The sequence below is a fragment of the Ursus maritimus genome, unplaced genomic scaffold, assembly GCF_017311325.1.
Source record: "Ursus maritimus isolate PB19 unplaced genomic scaffold, ASM1731132v1 scaffold_10, whole genome shotgun sequence".
Classification (NCBI taxonomy): domain Eukaryota; kingdom Metazoa; phylum Chordata; class Mammalia; order Carnivora; family Ursidae; genus Ursus; species Ursus maritimus.
This window is the reverse complement of record NW_024423344.1, coordinates 28,629,982-28,651,681: the sequence shown is the minus strand read 5'-3', so window position 1 is coordinate 28,651,681 and position 21,700 is coordinate 28,629,982. Positions and strand designations below refer to the sequence as shown.

Genomic DNA, 21,700 nt, shown 5'->3' with positions numbered 1-21,700 from the left:
GTCATTCAGATGACCAGCCGGATTTTAGAACAATTGGTGTATTTTATAGAGGTTCATGTAATTTATGTATATTTTTTAGATTTTTTTTTTTTAATTTGAGAGAGAGAGAGCATAAGTAGGCGGGGCAGAGGGAGAGAGAATCTGAAGTGGGCTCCTGATGGGGGGAGGGGGGGTCTTCATCTGAGGACCCTGAGATCACAACCTGAGCGGAAACCAAGAGTTGGACACTTAACCGACTGCACCACCCAGGCGTCCCGAATGTATAGTCCTTTTCATAAAGAGGCTCAAATTTGTTTTTAAGGAAGTAGGAAATCTTCGGTTGGATAAAATTCAGAAGGGGAAAGGACGCAAGTCACGAAACCCAAAAGGGCCCGGAATCAAGAGGAACTGAGGGAAATTTTGGAAGCTGATAGAAAAGCTGGGCTTGAAGCATTTTAACCCATGACTGATAAAAAGAGGTAGACAGACTGAATCAGAATGAGATCCAATGGCCGACCTTCCAAGGCCGTGGGAAGAGAGGCAGTAACCATTCAGTATAGCTTCTGGCATGTTTGTGGAGAAAAGCAGTTCTTGTTTTATAATCACACAGAGAATATTTAGAAGGGCCAATAAAAGAAAAAAGCAATGTTATGATAGGAGACACAACACATTGAGACTTGTGATAAAGATAGCCTTGCAGTTTCAGAGATGTCGGATCAAATGAGTGATGGGTTTGACCACCTTTCATCAGTTCAGTTAGTTAAGCTAACTGGATTTTGAAGTGCCAGTGGCATCCAAGGCACCTTCTAGCCTTACTGGACTTTTCTTAGACTGACGTTCTAAGATGTAAAATAATAATATATAGTAGCTGTAAACTCTGCTCCATTATTAAATACTAGTTCATGACTGTGCTATGTTCTTATGTTTACTGTGTAGAAAACTGGATACGTTTTGGGACTGTATACATTGTGTGATTAAACATGGTCTTCATGGGAGTGGCCCCAAGTCCACAACTTGCCAGATAAGTCATCAAAATGACACAATCGTTGCTCCTAAAAAATGGCTCAGATATAGATTAGGAGTACAGGATAGATGTGGAACTCCTAAAACAGTGATTCTCAGTAGAGGTGTTTTGGACATTTGTGGGTTTTTTTGTTTTTTGTTTTTTTAATCATCCCAGTGCTTTTGGCATAGTGAGCCCTCCTAGCCAGCAATCCTACAACGGACCAGGCAGGTCAAAACTTCAAAGGATTGTCCTCTATCATTTATGACCTTCAAATGTCCTACAGGATATTATTATGGGCAAATATTATTTATAATCACCTGAGCTTAAAACCTACTTTATGTAACACAAAATCTTTTAAGTATTGTTACAAGGTATTAATTTTCCACATATGTACCTACGATGTGTAAAAAGGGAAGCTTATAGTTTGTTTGTTTGTTTGTTTTGAGAGAGGGCAGAAGGAGAGGGAGAGAGGGGCAAAGGGAGGGGCAGAGGGAGAGAGAGCATCTAAGCAGGCTCCATGCCCAGTGTGGAGCCCAACTCGGGGCTCCATTTCACGATCTTGAGATCATGACCTGAGCCAAAATCAGGAGTCAGACAGACACTTAACCGACTGAGCCACCCAGGGGCCCCTATAGTTTAGTTTTTGATCAGAACTTTACCAGGAGCTATTTATAACTTCAGAAAATTATTATGTCACTGGTGGCCATACTATTCACTCCTGTATCATCTGGCATTTGAGGCTGGTGCATTAATGGAGATTTTATGTTAGATGCAATCGTCTCTTTCTTTTGTTATGTCTGCCATTGTAGTCATGACATCTTGAGGTGCACATTATCTTATTATGTTACTCTTTTAAAACGTCTCGTTATATTACACTTAGAATATTATATTATTATTTTACCATCTTTAGAATTCATTTCATTAAGGTTTTCACAGAATATAAAACTCAAACATAATTGTCTATGTCGACCACAAAATAGACCACGCACACACGGTCTTTGTGTGATAATTTCTCTCTATATAAGCATGGGGCCCTTGTTCAAGAGTGTTATCTCTTTATTTAACTTGTGTCAGTCCCACTTAAAACACCTTTTCCCACAGGTATGACCTACTAAAATAGGACCTTACTTACAATACTTCTGTACAAACACCCAGGAAGGCATAGACGGCCAGAGCTTGAATAGTAACAAAATGGATAAGGAAACGTGTCAAAGAAGAATTTTCTATTTGGGGGGTAGAGTTGACAGACGTTAAGAGAGGTGTGGAGGGGCACCTGGCTGGCTTAGTCAGTGGAGCCTGTGACTCTTGATCTTGGGGTTGTAGGTTTGAGTCCCATGTTCGGTGTAGAGATTACTGAAAAATAAAATCTTTTAAAAAGAGAGAGAGAGCGATGAGAACGAAGTGGTGTGAAAACTCTCTTGACCCCCACCTTAGTCTGTTCAGGCTCCCATAAGAAAAATACCATACACTAGACGGTTTAGACAACAAATTCAATTCTCAGAGTTCTGGAGGCTGGGAAATCCCAATCAGGGCACCAGCTGATTTTAGTGTCTGGTGAGGTCTTGCTTCCAGGTTCATCGATGGCCATGATCTTGCTGTGTCCTCATGTGGCAGAAGGAACTTTCTGGGGTCTATTTTATAAGGGCACAAATCCTTAAGGCCCTACCTCCTCATACCAACAAATTGGGGGTTAGGATTTCAATTTTGGGAGAACACACAAGCATTCAGTCCATAACGACAAATGTCATTCCTATTCCTTAGAAGAGAAATTAAGGGGTTATGTTGGGACAAGAGGAGGAGAAGCTAGAGATTCTTCTGGAATTTTTGAAGACATCTGTAAAAGATGAGTCATCACTGACATTTCCATTTCACTATATCAGGCTTTTCACCACACCTATTTCGATGGCCAAAAAAAGTCAGCATGTGAAAATGTGCGTTTATCAGATAAATCAGGCAGTAACCGATTTTTCAAAAATTCTTAGCTTTACAAAATGGCTCATTGAGTGACTATTAAATTTGTGCTCTCCTTCAGACATTAAAGTAGTAGTCCATCCGAGCAGCTTCAACTTGTGGCACACAGGTGTTTCTGAAATTGTGGGTGAAATCTTAGAGCCCCGTGCATGTGCGTGTGTGTGTGTGTGTGTGCATGATTTTAAAAGAGAAATGACTTTTGTTTGAACTATACAGGAAGCATGAAACGAACAATTCCACAGCCTTAAGACATTAGACTACAGACCTCCTTCGAAAGTTAACTAGATAAGAGATTTTTCAGCTTAAAGTTTATTTTAATGAAATAATTTTTTTCAAAGCCAAGGTCACGGAACTTTTGGTTTTTAACATCTGGAGACTGGGTTATCGGATTGCAGTTAAGTCTCCATGGCTTTACTGATTTTTCATAAGTGTTGGGTAGCACCTACCTACTCTCTGCCAGGTTATATGACTAAGCGTCCGTTAGATATAAACGTTTCTAAGCCCTTTTTTGACAGAGGGGAGAGTTTATCCCTTGTCCGGGAGATGGTGAAGAAAATAAAATTAAAATTTTGTACTTAATTTTAACAGGTTCTTAATCATAACTCTCTCATCGTAACTTTCTTATATCTGTTCCTAACTTCAAATTACTAGTCTAGTTGAACATCAACATTGAACATAATAAATATTATGATTTCAGAGAACGATCGCTTGTTTATTCACTTAGCATATACAGTATTTTGAGATTTTTGGACCCCCACATGTTTTTCTCTGAAGCATGCTTTCATAATATGATTATATTTTCTAGAGCTGTTGTAAATTAATCATTTTTTTGTTATGCTCCTTCTTTTATAAGAAGTGTTTGTTTAACTAGCCGTATATAAACAGAAGTTTATTTTGAGGATTGACTTTCATGTGAATAACTGCCTTCTAGTTAAATATTTTAAATCCCATCTCTTAGAAGAAAGTAAGCTAGCCTCAATGTTTTTTTACTTTTTTTTAAAATAATTTAAAATTAACTGTGTAGCATAAAGAAGTTTGTAAATGCATGAAGATAAGGATTGTATCTTTTCCCTCTTTCTATTCCTCCACAGCCTCACACATAGCAGATTAATCCACCCTTACGCAAGATTTAAAGAACATAAAGTGATATAGGAAAAAAACCCAGCTGAACTATTTGCTTTGAAAATGACTATGTAAGGGTCATCTCTAAATTAGCAATCAGGATACACAGACATTTTCCTGTCCTCTTCCCATATCTCCCCAACCCCTCACCCAGGGAGCGCACCCGAGGGCACGTACACCTTTGTGCATCGTATCTGCTGTTTTTATATGTGTGAGAAGAAGCACACATATAATGCTGGAAAAACGTGAAATCATATCCAGCCACTGGGCCCTTTGTTCTCATTCTTTCATTCTTTTAAAATACAAAGTGATCTGTCATAGTGTTTTACATTTAGCTCAAAGTTGTTCAGTGCAGGATTTACAGAGGCCCTAAGGTGTCGGCCAGTGTGTTAGATGGTGTGGGATGCCGTCTTTGCTCTTAGAAGCTCACGGCGTGGCTGGACCACACACACGTAAACCGACGCTCTCTGGTGTCATAGATGCTGTTACACAGAGGTAAGGCACCTCAGAGGGACAAAGGTGGGGTCAGTTGCTTCTTCCTTAGGGTCAGGGAAGCCAGGGGCAGTGGCCCTGGATCCGAGTTGAGATGAAGAGGAGTTTTCAAGATGGGCCAGTTGAGTGGAGGCCATTTGGGGCCGAGGGAGGAGCGTGGGCAGGGGCAGGCGGAAAGATGATGCAGGGTCTTCTACGGTACATTTGGAAGTTGGGCCTTTCTGCTGCAGGTGGAAAAGAATCAAGCTGTGGCATAACATAAGCAGTTTTTCATTTTGGAAAATCACTCTCATAACCACGTGGGGAATGAAGTAGGTTATTGATGCTTCCCTTAGACAGTGCTTAGAGAACATAAATAGACCAGACATGAAGTTCTCTTCCTCATTGCCTTAAACAGAACTTTACAAAAATCCCAATACATTCTCTTCTAGAACAAATGATTTGTTCTTTGGGTAGGTTATATTTTTACAGTTATTTCAGTACTTTGTGTTTGAGTTTAAGAATCACGACTCTCTCCCCGGGGTGACCCTGGGTGCCCCAGCAACGCCGTTCCCCAGTCACTCTTCCTATACCCCTTTCCCTTGGTCTCTCGCATCTAGGTGCCCAAGCCAACAGCTTAGACTTTTCCTTGGTCCTTCTCCTCTCTCTCGCTCTTGATGCCTGTCAGTAAGTCGAGTAGATTCTGCCTCCAAAATAACATCTCAGATTGCTCTACTTCTCTCCATCTCAGGGACGCCACAGCCTGCACTCGAGCCCCTGCCGTCTCTCCCTTGGACATTTCCCTGTTCTCGCTGTCCTGCTTCAAACATGTCACTGGCTTTTTGCACTTACAACAAAAAGCGAGCTCCCCATCGTGGCCGCATCTCCTGGCTCTTATCTCCCTCGACCCCCTCTCTTGACACTCTCCTTCTGCTCCAGCTGTTATTTGCCCTCACAGTGGCCTGCAAACACTTACTCTCGTCTTCCAAGAAGCTCTTAGAATTGGGTGCCTGGCAAATACTCCCTGAACTTAATAGCATAATGATACCATCATAATAACACTTTCTGCCATTTATTGAATGTTTTCTGTAACCCAGACAGTGTGCTAAGTGCTCTCCGGCCATTATAGTATAATTAAATTAGATGCAACAAGCTTGTGAAGTTGGTATGATTATTCCTGTATTTCAGGAGAGGAAACTGGGACAGCTTGCCGAAGCAACTTGCCCAGCTTCCTATTTTCGGTGTGTGGTGGAGCCTGGCTTGAAGTCTGTCTGTCTGACTCCAAATCGAGCTCTTTGGTACGAAGTTGCAAAAATATTTTGTTACCGTTAAAAATTTACAATTCCTGGAAGGCAGTTTCAGAGCAAGCTATGGAGAGAATCTCTCATTGACAATGAAAGTAAATGTTAATAATACTCGACTACCTTACTGGTGACAACACATTTTTCTCAATGTTTTATGTCTTGTTGATAATCAAAGACGGTGTAGTGTAGAAATTGGGAGTAAACTCTGGAGTCAAACAGACATGAGTTTTACCTCAGTGCCTGCTATTCATTCATACAGATCTGAATTTCATGTGTGCTGGATAACATTTTTGGCACTTGAGATCCATCAGTGGGCAGTCTGGTGGCATGGATTGAAAATTTTGGTTCTATGAGCTGTTTCTGTCCTGGAGGCTCACCATTGCATTACTGCTCCTTTACGAATTCAGTGTAAATGTGACCCCTCTTGGACCCCATCCCAAGGGGATCTATGTGCGTCAGTCCCATGACAGGTCTCCTAAGGACAATCTCAAGAGGAAGACTGTAGGTTTAGTTTGCTATAAGTGTCATTGTCTTCTTCCTTCCTTTCTTCTTCCCTTCCAATTAAAATGAAACATTGAATTGAACTTTATTAGACATAATAAACTCAGGCAAATTCTATTCTAATAGGGGTAGCACAGTAAACATAATAAATATGTAAATTACATTATACATTAGAAGAGGAAAGTAAGTACTTTGTGTGAGGGAATAAATAAGATGAGGGAAGATATGGAGAGCGCGTTGTGGTAGTAAGAAGTCAGTGAGGTGGGTCTCACTGAGAAGGTCAAAGACTTGAAGGAGGGGAGGGAGTTGGTCAGACGGATATCTGAGGGAAGAGCAGCCCAGGAGGAGAGAGTAGGTGGCGTCCAGACCTAGGAGGAGCATGCCTGGCCAGTTAAAAGCAAAACACCATGGGGGCGCCTGGGTGGCGCAATCGTTAAGCGTCTGCCTTTGGCTCAGGGTGTGATCCCGGCGTTCCGGGATCGAGTCCCACATTGGGCTCCTCCCTGGGAACCTGCTTCTTCCTCTCCCACTCCCCTGCTGTGTTCCCTCTCTCGCTGGCTGTCTCTCTGTCACATAAATAAACAAAATCTTAAAAAAAAAAAAAAAAAAAAGCAAAACACCATGGTGAACAGCGGGGACAAAGGGAGGGAGAGATACTGGATGAGGCCAGGGGTTCTAAGTATTTTGTTGATGTTAATGAAATGAACTTCATACATGAAGCACTCAGCACAGGGTCTGGCCCAGAATCACACAGCCCCTACCTACCTTCTCCAGCCACATCTGCTGCTCCCTCGCTGCAAAGCCTACCCTGCATTTATAACTGGAAGTTCTTTGAAGATTCCCCAAATATGCATGCTGTTTTAAACCTTTCTACTTTTGCACACACCTAAAATAGGCTTCTCCATCCCTTGTCATTCTGATAAACTCCTTTCAGACCCACCGCAGGCTCTCCTCTAGGAAGACTTCTTTGCCTCGCTCTGAAGGAGCTGATGCTTCCCTCTCTGGACCACCACGCACACTGCTTTGACTACGTTTGCGACAATAATACATAGCTAATGATAGCATTTAATAAGCACTTACCATATGCCATGCAGTAAGTCCGTTATATGTTTTTAATGTATTCCTCACAACAACCCTATAAGGTATGTCACAGCGTCATCCCCATTTTCCAGATGAATAATAAAGGCGTGAGGAAGTTCAAAAACTTGCCTAACATCATCCAGCCACTTCGTGGTGGCATGAAGAGGTAAACAGAAGGTTTCTGGCTCCAGAGCCCATGCTTTTAATCGTTACATTATATTGCCCCTCTATGTTTCCCACCGTTCTCGAATACTTCTTATATACAAGGCAATGTGTACATCACACCAAATCGTAAGTACTAGTTTGGTGCCTGTGCCTCCCATATTATTTGTGACTACTTGGAGAGCAGGAAAGCATGTCAGATTTACCTTTGTTCATGAGTCCTTGCGCATGTCCTCCCTTGGTTGGACAGAAAGGAGAAGATAATCTCTTGTGTAATTTCTAGGACCTGGGAAATAATATTTAAAATGTAAATGATAGTATGTCAAAATTAATTCTGAATTTTCTTTGGTTCTGAATTTCATTTTAATCATGTCGTGGTGCTTCTGTTTCTCCCCAGACCAGTATTAAAGAGGGGCAACTATTGAAGCAAACCAGTTCCTTCCAAAGGTGGAAAAAGCGTTACTTCAAGCTTCGAGGCCGTACACTTTATTATGCAAAGGACTCGAAGGTAATTTGGAAGAATGTGACTTGCAAGCACTTGAGGTTGCGGATGGATTAAAACTTTTAGTTCTATGAACGTTTTGGCTTGGTGCTCACTAGAGCCTTGCCGTTCTTCTGTGAATTCCGTATGCGTGTGATCCATCTCGGACCAAATCCCAAGGGGGTCTATTTAAGTCAGTTTCGTGGCATGTCCATGGAGGACAATCTTATGGGAAGATTCTGGTATAGTTTTCTTTCTCCCTTTACTCCTTCCTTACAATGAAAGTAAAACATTAAATGTAACCTTATTAAATGTAATAAGCTGAAAATTTTTGGTCCCCCCCTTTCTTGCTACCTTTTACCTTATGCAAGTTTCCCTGACCATGACAGAGAGCGTTGCTCAAGTTTCTAAGAATCTGTCCTCTGGTTTCAGATAGGAGCTTGTATCCCACTTCCAGCACATTCCACTGGAGTGGCTGCAGGCAGCTCGTGTTGTTTTGAGGAGGCTTCAGTGAGATAATACACATGGTGCCTGACTCAAAACGATCGCTCAGTTATGCTAGCAGTTAAGAATAAAAGACATAGTGAAATAAAATCAAGGCTTTATTTTTTTATTTATTTTTTTAAAGATGTCATTTATTTATTTGACAGAGAGAGAGACACAGTGAGAGAGGGAACACAAGCAGGGGGAGTGGGAGAGGGAGAAGCAGGCTTCCCGCTGAACAGGGAGCCCGATGCGGGGCTCAATCCCAGGACCCTGGGATCATGACCTAAGCCGAAGGTAGACGCTTAACGACTGAGCCACCCAGGTGCCCCTAAAATCAAGGCTTTAAATAATTTTTATATAACAGTTGAAGAAAATAAGAATGATGTGGTTTGGGGGGAAAAATATTAGTAATGATGAGCTTCCATTTAAAACTGATATCTTAGTGTTCCTTCAAAAGTAAATATTAAGATCTCTGGCTACTGTGTCAGTTGAATAATGGATAATTTCCATATTAAAAAATGTATGTCCCTGGTATAATTAGTAGAGTTATACACTGGGAGGTAAAATCAAATATGCAAACAAACGTAATTCTTAGTTTATGCTGCTGTACAAGTAATAACCAAATAATCTCATTTAAAAGTCGTTATGTTCAGGGTTGTCCCTGACCTGGCTCCATGCTGCTTTTCCACATTCATCTCTAGGCAGCACTGACCACTTGGTAGCCCCAGCCCTGCCCCATGTTTACAATCCGCAGACGACCTTTCCCTCTGTCTCCACTTGATGCAATTCCCTGTTTTAAGATCCCCTCAAAGAGTCTTTATTCCAACATTTACAAGAGTAAGAGTTTAAATGTTTTCTGCGGGAGAAATTATCTGTGACCTTCCATAACATTCTGTAGTATTTCTTCTCTTGCATTGACCATCTTACATTACAATTGGTCGTTATCTGTTTCTTCTCCTGTGCTAGATTAAAAATTCTTTCTGGTTGGGGAACAAGTCTAATAGATTGGTTGGAGTGAAGTGGATTTGCATACGCCCTAGGGATCTTGGGGGTGGTGGTGGAAGCTATCAGACTAAGGGCCCCTTTTCTTTCTTTCTTTTGTTTTTTGTAAATTTAATTTTATTTATTTTCTATTAATTTTTATTTAAATTCAATTTAGTTAACGTATGCTGTGTTATCACTTTTAGAGGTAGAATTTAGTGATTTCATCAGTTGCATATAACACCCAATGGTCATTACGTCAAGTGCCTTCCTTAACACCCATCACCCAAGTAGCCCATCCCCCACACACCTCCCCTGTAGCAACCGTCAGTTTGTTTCCTATAGTTAAAAGACTCTTATGGTTTGTCTCCCTGTTTTCATCTTATTTTATTTTTCCTTCCCTTCCCCTATGTTCATCTGTTTTGTTTCTTAAGTTCCACATATGAGTGAAATCATATGGTATTTGTCTTTCTCTGACTTATTTCACTTAGCATAGTACCTTCTAGTTCCATCCATGTCATTGCAAATGGCAAGATTTCGTTCTTTTTGATGGCTGAGTAATATTCCATTGTTTTTACATATATATTTATTTATATAATAAGTATATATTTATAAATATATATTTTATATATTATAATTATACATATTATTAGTTATATATATTATATATAATTTTTATATAAATATATATTTATATTTTTATATAAATATATATTTATATTTTTATATAAATATATATTTATATTTTTATATAAATATATATTTATATTTTTATATAAATATATATTTATATTTTTATATAAATATATATTTATATTTTTATATAAATATATATTTATATTTTTATATATAAATATATTTATATTTTTATATAAATATATATTTATATTTTTATATAAATATATACTTATGTATAAATATATATATAAATTACAAATATATATAAAGATATATTCTTTATCCATTCATTTGTCACTGGACATCTAGGCTCTTTCCATAGTTAGGCTCTTGTGGACACTGCTGCTGTAAACATTGGGATGCATGTGGAGGTGCTTTGTTAAACCTGCCTTGCTGCAAAAACGTTGAATGAGTGCAAACAATGACCAAATGACTGAGAGTGGGAAGGATACGTTATTTAGTAGAATTTCCTAATCTCTAAATTGAACATTGTTAAAGATTCCATTTCTGTGAACTTTTTGATTGAAACCACTTTAAAAGAAATACCATTTTATATTTGCAGAGCACATTCACCTTCTCATTCAATCCCATTTACGGATGAAGAAAATGAGTTTCAGAAAGTGTAGTAACTCACCATGATCCGAGCCAGTCCTAGTGCTCATTTCTCACTTAGCAAATGTGGGAATGATGATGTTGCCTCTGCCTTCCTGGCAAAGTTGTTTCAGGCTGTTCGCCTGTCAAGACGTAGTACTCTGTGTGTGTGTGTGTGTATGTGTGTGTGTACACGTGCGTGCATGCATGTGCACGACACACTGAGTAGGTTCCCCATAAATATGCTTCTAGAGAGCACAGAGCATTTTACATTTAAACTCTGCACCATGGGGTTCTTTAAAGACCTTTTCAGTTTGGGATTTATGAGTTAGTTGTACTTTGTAGTTTTACTCTTCCTAAGAAGATATTGCAAGGAATCACTAATGACTTTTTCTTCATTTTCTATTCCTAATTCCTGACATAGTTTCATAGTCATGACTTCCTAGCAAAAAAAAAAAAAAAAAAAAAAAAAAAAATACACAACACACACACACAGACGAGCATTGAGTTTGGTTTTCATTTAATGTGTTTGTGTTCTTTTTCATTAACAGTCTCTGATATTCGATGAAGTTGACCTCTCAGATGCCAGTGTAGCTGAAGCAAGCACAAAAAATGCAAACAACAGTTTCACGGTATGGTTCTATTCTGCTGACTTCCTTCTCAAAAGTTATAGAATGACCTTTCCTAAGCACGTACAGAGTATCCTCTTCAGTTACCAACTGTGTGTCAACTTAAGCGTGTTGGAGTTCCTGCCAACACAATAAACATGATAAATAAGTTGTATAACCAGTACTGTTCGTGATTGTTTGGGTCAAGAAACCAATGTATTAAAAGTATTTTTTTTAAGTATTTACAATGTTTTCCATTTTAGGCCTTTTAATTTTAGTGCTTTAAAATTGTCACCTCTTTTAAATTTAATACTTCAACCAATTCCATTGCTTCGGAGTATTCAAAAAGTCTGTTTCTTACCTTCAGTCTTAAAAATAATGTTTTCCCTTATCTTCTACTTTTACTCTGTTGCTGTGGTTCAGGCAGCTGCTATAGTCCAGGTCTTCATTTATTCTCACTTAGGTAATTCATTTGATAGCCACTTAAGAGGTGTCCTCTGTTCCAGTTCATTCTTTTCCAATTACAAATCACGTTGCTGGAAAAGACCTCACTGGCTCACTGTTGCTTGTCAAGTGACATCTGCAGCCCCATCCTCAAGTTTTGTAAAATCATACCTCGGCATTCTAGTGTGACTGAGACTGTTTGTCCTTAGGCATCCCACCGGTCCGGAATTTCTGCCTATGCCTGGGCTTTTCCCATTCCCCCCTGACTTGACTGATTTCTCCTCCATCAAAAGCTGTTGAAATTCTACCAGTTCTTCAAAGCTTATCTCAGATATCTCATTCTTCTTCTACTTCTTTCGTTCAAAAAATTATGATTTGAATACCCACCATGTGCTAGGCACTTGTGCTAAGCACAAGAGATTCAGAGATGAATAAATATATTGGTATTTTCCCCAGAACATTCACAATAGAGTTCAGTAAAGTTCCTCCAGGGTAGTTTTTATAACTACATATTCCTAGGTCCTATGTTGTTGCCCCCATCCACACTCCCAGCCCCTGTTCGAGAAGCTGGCACTGCTGACAGTCGTATGCTGTGTCTGTCTCCCAGGCTTGCCAGGGCAGGGAAGACAGACAGATAAACAAATACAGAGCAGTGCCATGATAGAGGTAGGCGCTGGTGGGGGTGGGGACGGGGTGGGGGCGGAAGCAAATGCACTTAGATGTAGCCATATGGATTTACAGGCACGTGGGGTAATCCACGGTATAAACGTTCCTGCCCCTCCCACCTCCCCAGGGAGAGTTGAGTTTGAGAAGAGGAAAGCCAAGAATAGAATCCTGGGAAAATGTTAAAATTCAAAGTTTGACCAATAAAGACAGAGCATTCTGAAGTATAGAAGAAGTCTTAGGAGGTGATGATGTTAGGAAACGCCTGTGGAAGATAGTTTTAGGACGGAAGTCATTAAACACCAACTACTATAGAGAGATCAAGTCAGAGAAGAAATGAGAAGCGTCTGTGGAATTTGTTGACTTGGAGGTCATTGGATCACATTGATGGGAATGACTTCGGGGGAGGGGGTGGCATGCATTAGGCTGCACTGTGGAGTAGGTGGAAGGCGGAGAAGCCGGGGTGGATTGCTTTTTTGAAAAGCTTGGCTGTTAGAAGAAGGAGAATAAGTATAATGTTCAGGCTTTAATGAGTTTTGTTGTTGCTGTTGTTCTTTGGCTTGTTTTTAAAATGGGTTTTGAGTGCGCCTATATGAAGAGAGGAAAGAATTGTTGGACTGGAAAGTTGAAGAGTCAGGAGAGGGGAGAATGGAGGGAGCATGGGAGCCAGAGCCCATTTAGAGATTAGCATTGACTGGGAGACGGAAAGTTTATGGAGGTAGGTGTGTGCAGCAAGTTCGTTTATTCCAAACCCAAATACTACTGTTCTCTCAATGAAATTGAAGCCGAAGTCATCTGCTATGAGTCAGACTTGGGTTTGGAGTAACTCCTGTAGAAAATGAGAGTTGAAACTGATCAGGGACCTGGAGAAGATTATGAGGTAGTAAATACTGTCTAGCAAAGATGGAGATCAAGTTTAGTAATGTATCTAATTCCTATGCCTTTCACATTTTCTTTAAGATGGGGAAAGAGAACAACAACTAAATTGATCCAGGGTTGATGGTCAATAGGGCGTATTGGACAGAAAGAGAAAGGCATTGTTGGATCGAGGGATCAATAAGTCATCCATCTTACCCTCTGTGCTCTCAGTTCTTGAGAATAAAACACAGGGAGTGAGGGACAGCTTATTTGTTGCTGAAGAGGATCCAACAACCCGTAAATTTAGAGCTTCTTATAAATTATTGGAGACCTAATCAGAGCTTCTGATAAATTGTTGCTTCTTCTTCCTTCCTCCCAAATGAAGGTGGGGTAGGATGATGAACCACTTGTCTTCCCTAGGGAGTGAAGGTAGTCCTCTGCCCTCTGTGGAGACTCATGGGGGAGTGGGCAATAAGGGTTTCCCCTCAACAGGAATCTAGAATTTACTCTGAAAGAGGGTTCCAAAATTTAAGATGTGCAGGATGGAACAATTTCAGGTAAAGACAAGGTCTAGGGTATTGGTGTAGATAAGGGTAAAAGGAAGTGAAAATCTTGGATTTGAGAGAGGGTATTCAAATCCTTTGTATAACTCTTTCTTGGACCTCCAAGTACATTCATTCTCCCCTATAGTGCCTTTCTTATTCTAGAACTCACTATATTCTACCTTATATTTAATTAGGTACTTATGTTTTTTATAATCTCCTTGAGGACAGAGACTCTGTCATATCATTTTACCTCAGAGTACCTTATCCGTAAGTATTTGTTGATTTAATTAATAAGATGAAAGTTTATTTTACACATGAAAAGACTTCTTGTTAAAATATTTTCAAGAGATTTATCCACTCAACCAAATGGTATTTTAAAAGTTTGTTGGACTAGAAATGTGGAGACTAAAATATTAGGCAGATTACTTAGAATTTTACAGCAAATGATTTTGGTAGAACTTTCTAGGGCATAAAATAGAATAAGGGATAGGTTTTCAACCAGTAATTGATAATCTTCCCTGTCTTTAAATATTTAAATATCCTACCTTTCTGGATTGCATTGACTGCTATTGATACTGTTATTTTGGCTGGTTCATGTCAAAGGTTAATGGTGTTGTTTAGTGGTACTACGGCTGGAGAATACAGGAATGGCCAAATTCAGCTTTGCTACAGCCATGAGTTGAAGTCCCTTAGGATGATATATTGATAGGGGACAATAGTAAATGGAAAATCTGTGATTAGCAAATGGTAAATGGAAAAGCTGTGCTTTGCCTGAAAACCCAATGCCAAACTCTCTAGTAAAATGGGTTCGAGAGAGCTCGGCAGAAGCTGACTTCACGTGGGAAGTTACTCAGCATCGTTTCTACCACATTCTCTTGGTTATGAGTGAGTCACTAAGGTTGGCTGAGCTTCGAGGAAGGAGATAGAGACACCATGAGAGTAGCATCAAAGGATTTGTGGACATGGTTCAGACCTAGCTACTTGATGGTTACTTGTACTTCCTTGCACAGTCCCATGTTCCCATCCCTGGCGTTAATAACGGTCTTGTTTTGGTTGTCTAAATCACCTCAGGTACATATTAGTTTTCTATTGCTTTGTGACAAATTACCACAAACTTAGTGGCTTAAGCATTGGTGTGTTGGTCACACAGTGTAACTGGATTCTTCTCCAGATCTCATAATGTTGAAATAAACAGATTTTTAAATATAGATAGATATGTACACACACACACACACACACACATCCATGCATATTTAATTGCCTTAAATCGGGAGAATTTTTACCTCTGTTGGAGTTTTGGGTTTTACATTTGTCTTCTGCAATTGACACACCTAATGGCAACAGCAAAACACTGAAAGCATTTTCCGTGACATTAGGTGTCGGTGGTGTGATCAGGGAATGGAAAAGGACAACCCCTGACAGCCTAGTTGGCATTTTATAAGCCTTCAGGATTCATTACTGCTTGTTGTTAATTTATGAGTAGTTTATGTCCTACCATAGCATTTTCTATGATTGTGGCATCTATAATATGTTCCTAACTTTTCCCTTCATTTTTTAAATTGTGCATTTCCTTTTTTATTTTATTGATTTCTGCATGGTGTTCTGGGGTTTTATTTTCACTTTAACATTTTTATCTTTAACACACCTCTGTGCTGTAGGCAAACGTGTTCTTCTTCTATTAGACAAGAGAGAAGAATTGATTTCCCTTCGGTCACACTGGGGCACCCCTGGGAAGGGTCCCAGCCCTCCTGATGCTTCATCCAGGGCTCTTCCTTTTCACACAGTGTTCTTTCCATCTGGTTAGTCCTTGCCTCTTCTCTCTCTCCTCACATCCGCTGCTCTCTTTGTCTCTTTCTCAGTCATCGTGATGTGTGTATCCCAGCTTTTTGTGACTTACTCAATTGCAGACCTTAGACCATGAAGTCATACAGCATGCGTTTGTGTCCTGGCTTGGCCCTCTCTAGCTACGTGCCTTTGGACAAATCCGTAACCCCTGTGAGTCGTGTCCTCACATGTAAGGGAGGATAGCCATGGAATCTGTCTCATGGGTGGTGAGGATTACATGGACTGGGATAAGGCACTGCAGCCCTAGCACCGTGATGGGCACATAGAGTTTGCTAAGTGCTAGTGGCTGTTATTATCCTGAAGTGATTATCCCACTTGTTCCCAGCATGTGTGAGTGTCTGTTGTCAGTTCCTAACAAGTTGGGGGATTTTGAAGGAGAATTTGGATGAACTTCATCTTGAGAAAACGTCCCGCCCTGCCTCTCTTTCAGTGGTGTGGTGAAGATTTATTTCCACTTTTATCTCATATTAATAGATGTTACTGGGAAAAGCATCCCTTCTGTAATGAATGACATGTCAGCCGTGCCTTGTTAGCTATTTGTAGATGCTAAAGAAGAGGTTTTTAATGAATCGAGAGTCTTCACAATCACATGGTGTACATCAGACTTTCAAAATGCGCTGTTCAAATGACTGTTTCCTTTAAATTTTAATGACGCGTAGGCTAAATCTTAAATACATGAATCTTCATTTTTAAGGAAATTATCATATTGACGTTGTTAAAACGATTTATGGAAGTTTGTAAAGAAAGCATTTTTTTTTTAACCAGAAAGAAATACAGAGGTAATTTATTTGGTTTCTTTAACTGCACTTCATGTTTTTAGTGAGTGATCTACGAGTGTGCTTGGAATGTCACGGTCACTGCATACCCACGCTGGCTTACTCGGTTGTGTGAAACACGGATTCCACGTGGTAGCACTTATTTATAGCGTTAACTGAGCACTGGAACGGTCATTTTAGTTCACGGGTCACTTGCCACAGCAGACATGACTGAAAGTTGATTAGCATTCGAGTTGATCCCTCCAATGAAGTTTCAAAACGTATGCACAAAAACAAGCCGATAAGGAGAACATCCAGCACATAAAATGCCGACACTTACACATTCATGGTATAGTTGAAATGAGCAGCCTGTGTTTTAATGGGAGGGAGAAGATGTTCTTAATGTGTACTCTCTGTTTATTTTGGTTTTCCCTTAGCGTCCTCTCTGTTATTATAATTCAGTTCATCTTCTCTTAAGAGAGATACCATATCCTTTGAACCTAAGTGTCACTTTGCTTTTATCCATTAGTATCTCAATCTTTAGTTACAAAGGAAGGGATGAAACATTATTTTCAACCTCATTTGTGAATGCACATCACAAAACAGGTGTTTAGAAAATCATCTAAATAAATAATCCCGTAGATAAATAAGTTGCCTATTCTGATGATAATATTTATTGTAACTATTATGTGCCTCTTCTAAATGCCGCTAATTCATTCAATTCTTTATATCAATCCTATAAGGTAGGTACTATCATGCACTCCATTTTATAGATGAGTTAACACCCAACACATGTAATAACTAGAATCTGAACCCATCTGGGTCATCTGACCTCAATCCATCCTCTTGACCCCTCCGCTATCCTACCTCTTTATTGTGGAGCTTTAAATGAGTATGGTCCAGATAGTATTCCCCTAATTGTTTTCTATTTCCGCTGTCTTTCCTCCTCCAAATTAATCACAGAGTCTTACATTGCAGTACCAGGTATGTAGCTCGCACTTGCTGGTCCTACTGCCAATTTAGAATACTACATTTTATTTTGGGCACTGTATTTTAAATAGAAATGTTGATAAAGAGCTCACAGAGGAAGGTAACCCATATTATACAAAAGTCTGAGAAATCATGGGATTGACACATGTTTATCTTAAACATTTGGGGAACTGTGACATCTTTTTAATATTTGAGGGATTAGCATGCATAAGAGGTGGTCGACAGGTCCTGTGTTACTGCAAGTGCACAGGACAGAGATTCACAGTTGAATTCACAGAGGCACAATTTGAGCTCTACTTAAAAGAGAACTTTCTAACTTGCATTCATCTGATAGAACAGGCCTCTTGTGATGTAATGGCTCTGTCCATTATTAGAAATCTCTAGTCCTCTCATTCCCTGTGAACTGGAAGGGGCCTTCAAGAACAAGAGGTCTCAGAGCAGACTCAGGCTCAGAGTGCCGAAATGAGTTTCTCAAGGTTGGATGGCTAAAAGCTCTGCACAGCTAGTACGGAATTCGGGGCTCCCGGCTCTTGGAGTTTGTTGAGAGTAGGCGAGGAGGAGTGGATTTAGAGATTGCCGGGCGCTTTACACACACTGTCTCATTATACCACGCAGTGCTGTTGGAGAGATCTTTGCCTGGCGTGTGTATGTGGGAGGGAGTGAGGGGGGATGGTGAAGACTGAAATTTCCTCGCAGACACAAAGGCTGTCTTCCTCACCCCTGGATCCCAGGGCTAACACAAGACCTGGCACAGAGGGGAAAGACAATAAGTATTTGTCAAATGCATGAAAGAATGTGTCTTGTTGAATGAATGAATGAATGATATTTGTAAACTCTAGTTTCCTTTGGGAGAAATTCCTTTCCTTTCATTTCAAGATTCAGCTAGAGAGCACAGTTTCCTAATTTCCCCCAGTGAGGTTGGATTATAATATACCCATAAATATTTGTATTCTAGTTGAACTCTTTACGTCGTGACTCAGATGATTTTTTATCAACAATAAGTCTTACAAACATGATTCTTGCTGCGATTAATGATTGTGGTCATCTCCTAATTATTCAGTGCCTGATCGTGGCAAACCGTGGGTTTTTTATGTCTATGTTGGCTAAACTGTTTTATGGCACTCTGAAATCATACCACCCTAATGCAATTTGAGTGGTGGTTTTGCCTCTTAAAATTGACTTGTATGCAGTTTAGACGGCTTTATTCTATGAAAGCTGATAACTTCAAAGTGGAGTTTGAAATTTGCATTCTTTTTTCTCTAACTTGGACATCAGGCTTTTCGAAGTGAAGTTGCTCATCATTGTCTCCGCGGGCTTACCTTGTTTAGCTTTTCATTTAAAGATATAGCATCTTTTCCAAGAATACAACCCAGAGAAATACTTCTTAATGTTATTATGAGCTTCCTCAGACCAAAGTCCTAGGAAACAGGAAACCATTGGTCCTTTTGTGGTTAGACTAAAATCTTGGGGTGCTCTATTTGCTAGGCTCATACTGTAAGAAAAACCATCAGGACGAATCCTCTAATCCTTCTCCCTTTGGGGAGCTTTGTGGGAATTTAGAGTTGCTGTTTTGTGCAAGTGAAGTGTTGTTCATGTGAAAATGTTTTAGGTTGTGCATGCCTTTTCAGGGTGGATAAAAGCAAGCCCACCAGCGAGGACTGACAGGACTACACTCCGAAGTGCCGCTGAAAACCTTCTGGAAGATTTTAACCTGAGGTTAAATACAACATGACCACGATAGACTCTTGACAGGATAGGTTGTAAAGAGAATGTTTTTTAAGTCTTTGGGTTCATCAATGCCTTCACTGCCCACATTATCCAGAATTAGCAAAGGTAGTGGAAAGTACTGTTATGTGTGCCAAGGCATACACGTACAAGGCTACTTACCTATTGTAATAGCACGAAATTGGAAATAACCCAAATGTGCAAGTTAGAGACTGGTTGAAATGAATTGTGAACTATTTCACATAGTACAATGTTATGCAACCATGAAAAAGAAGGAATCAGCTCTGTATATAATAATACACACTGAACTCCAAGTTGTATCCAGCGTGAAAAGCCAGATGTGGAACAATGTGCATATATAAAATGTTACTCTGTGCTTGTTACTCTGTGCGGGTGTGTGTGTGTGTGTGTTGTGTGTGTGTGTATGGGCCTGCAGCCATGCATTTAAACCTTGAAAGAACACATATTTGTTGTATATGCAGAGATTTGTTGTATATGGAGAGATACATAGAAGCTGACAGATATTTGCCTTCAGGAGGGAGACTTGGTAGCTGGGGGCAGACTTGGGAGGGAGATGTACTTTTCATCCTAAATGAAGCACATTTGTTTGTGTCACAAATGCTTGTTACTTATTCAAAGAAAATTCTAAATGCTACATGGGAGCCCTTTCTGGCAACTTCCTATCAGATGCATTTGACAAGAGTGATGGACTTAGCAGGAAGCCCAAGTTGGACACTGCTACAGTGTCCAAGGGAACCATGATAAGGGTACATATCAGACCATCTATAATGGCAGGGAAGGAAGCAATGCATGAGAAATCTTATGGGAAAGACTGGAGAGCTGTGGCCAACAGGAAGGGAGAAGAGAGAGGAAGAAGCTAACATAGAGTTGTTGAATTTGGGAGGATTGCTATATAAATGATGCCTTTAATTAAGGGTAGGAAATGAGAATACAAGTAGGCTTATTGGTAGTGAAAAGAAGACATTGTGAATTAGACACTATGAATTTGAAATGATGGTAAAATATCCTGGTGATGTCTAGTAGGCAATTGAGAGATGCTTTAAAAATTATTAAAATGGCTCAAAGGACTCCTTTGGTGTCATTTTCATGGCTCTTTTTGAAGTTTCTAGCATATTCAGATGTCTCCTCTATTCCTTAAGTATGATCATGGTGTAATGGAAAATTTAGGTTTTAGAAATGTTTTAGTTTTGTGGTGACTGGTACAAACAAGATAATTATTTTGTTTTGAACTTTCCCATTACATATGTGTTCTGTACAAAGCAATTTACGGTTATAAATCAATAGAGCTTGTGCCAAGGGAATGAGCCTAATGCTTTGTTCCAATCTCTGGTACATTCTAAAAATATTAAATTAATGGTAAAACTTTTACTGTGTCCATTAACTAATACTCACCGCTAATTTACAGTAGAAGGGTATGTGACAGCCTACATAAATAATTTCTAAAATCACTGTGATTCTTGTCATTACAATTAATACTAAATAAAAAACCCTCTCAGTCTCCAATGTACAATGTACAAATAAGATACTATATATGATTATGCATATGATATGTATGTCATACTATATGTAATTATATATATGATTATATATCCTGTCAACATTTTGTTTTCTAAAGGTGCTGGTTTGCATGCTTATTATTATTATTATTATTATTATTATTGTTATTGATATTAATTTACCAGCACCTTTTCTTGCTCATCTTTAAAGAAGATACAAGTATAGATAGGATTGAAATACAACTGAACAGTTGCCCTGATTATTTTTAAGAGGAGAAAAAGTGAGCAGCATGTGAAGCCTTTTCTGCCTATTCTTCTAGGGTAATGTCATTAAATTCCTTGCTGTTCCTTCATTCTCTAGCAGATGGCTGGAAAGGCAGACAATTTAGTTTCAAATCCTACGTGTGCTTTGTGACCTCGGGCAAGTGACAAAGCTTTCTGAGCCTTACGTTCCTCAAATGTAAAATGGATTGCTACCTTTGGGGTGTGTAGATGCCATCAGATCTTGCATCTTATATAAAAAATGTATTTTATATTTAGCACACACAGGTCCTGGCCTGTTACAATTACTCCATAAGTGGTAATTCTTTAATGTTTTGGACTTGTAAGCTATTTCCATTCCAGATGTGAACGCTGGAGTCATCTCAACTGCTGCCTCATTGTCACGCCTCACAACCGGATGCTCCCCAAGTCCCATTAATTCTGCCTCCGAAAGAGCTATGAACTTTTTCCTGTGTCCTATCTGCTCCTATCTGCTCAGTCTTCACGGCATGCTCCCATACACAGCAGCCCGCTGCCACCCTAACCTCACGTCCTGTCAGGCCTTTTCCAGAGGTTAATGAATCTTCTCCAGGGCATCAGTCTGTTAAGTGTCAGACTCATGATTTCAGCCCAGGCCATGATCTCTGGGCCTGGGATCGAGCCCCTCAACGGGCTC

The 21,700-nt window shown here is 39.7% G+C and overlaps 1 protein-coding gene across 2 annotated transcripts in view; it reads left to right on the top strand.

Annotated features, from left to right (window-relative positions):
- The window catches only part of DGKH (diacylglycerol kinase eta), a 148,768-nt gene that overhangs the window by 55,107 nt on the left and 71,961 nt on the right, over window positions 1-21,700 (top strand). For both annotated transcript variants that reach the window (XM_040623164.1, XM_040623167.1), the window contains exons 2-3: window positions 7,994-8,104; window positions 11,365-11,445. In XM_040623164.1, the coding sequence (XP_040479098.1) occupies window positions 7,994-8,104; window positions 11,365-11,445 (192 nt within the window). The remainder of the gene's footprint in view (window positions 1-7,993; window positions 8,105-11,364; window positions 11,446-21,700) is intronic.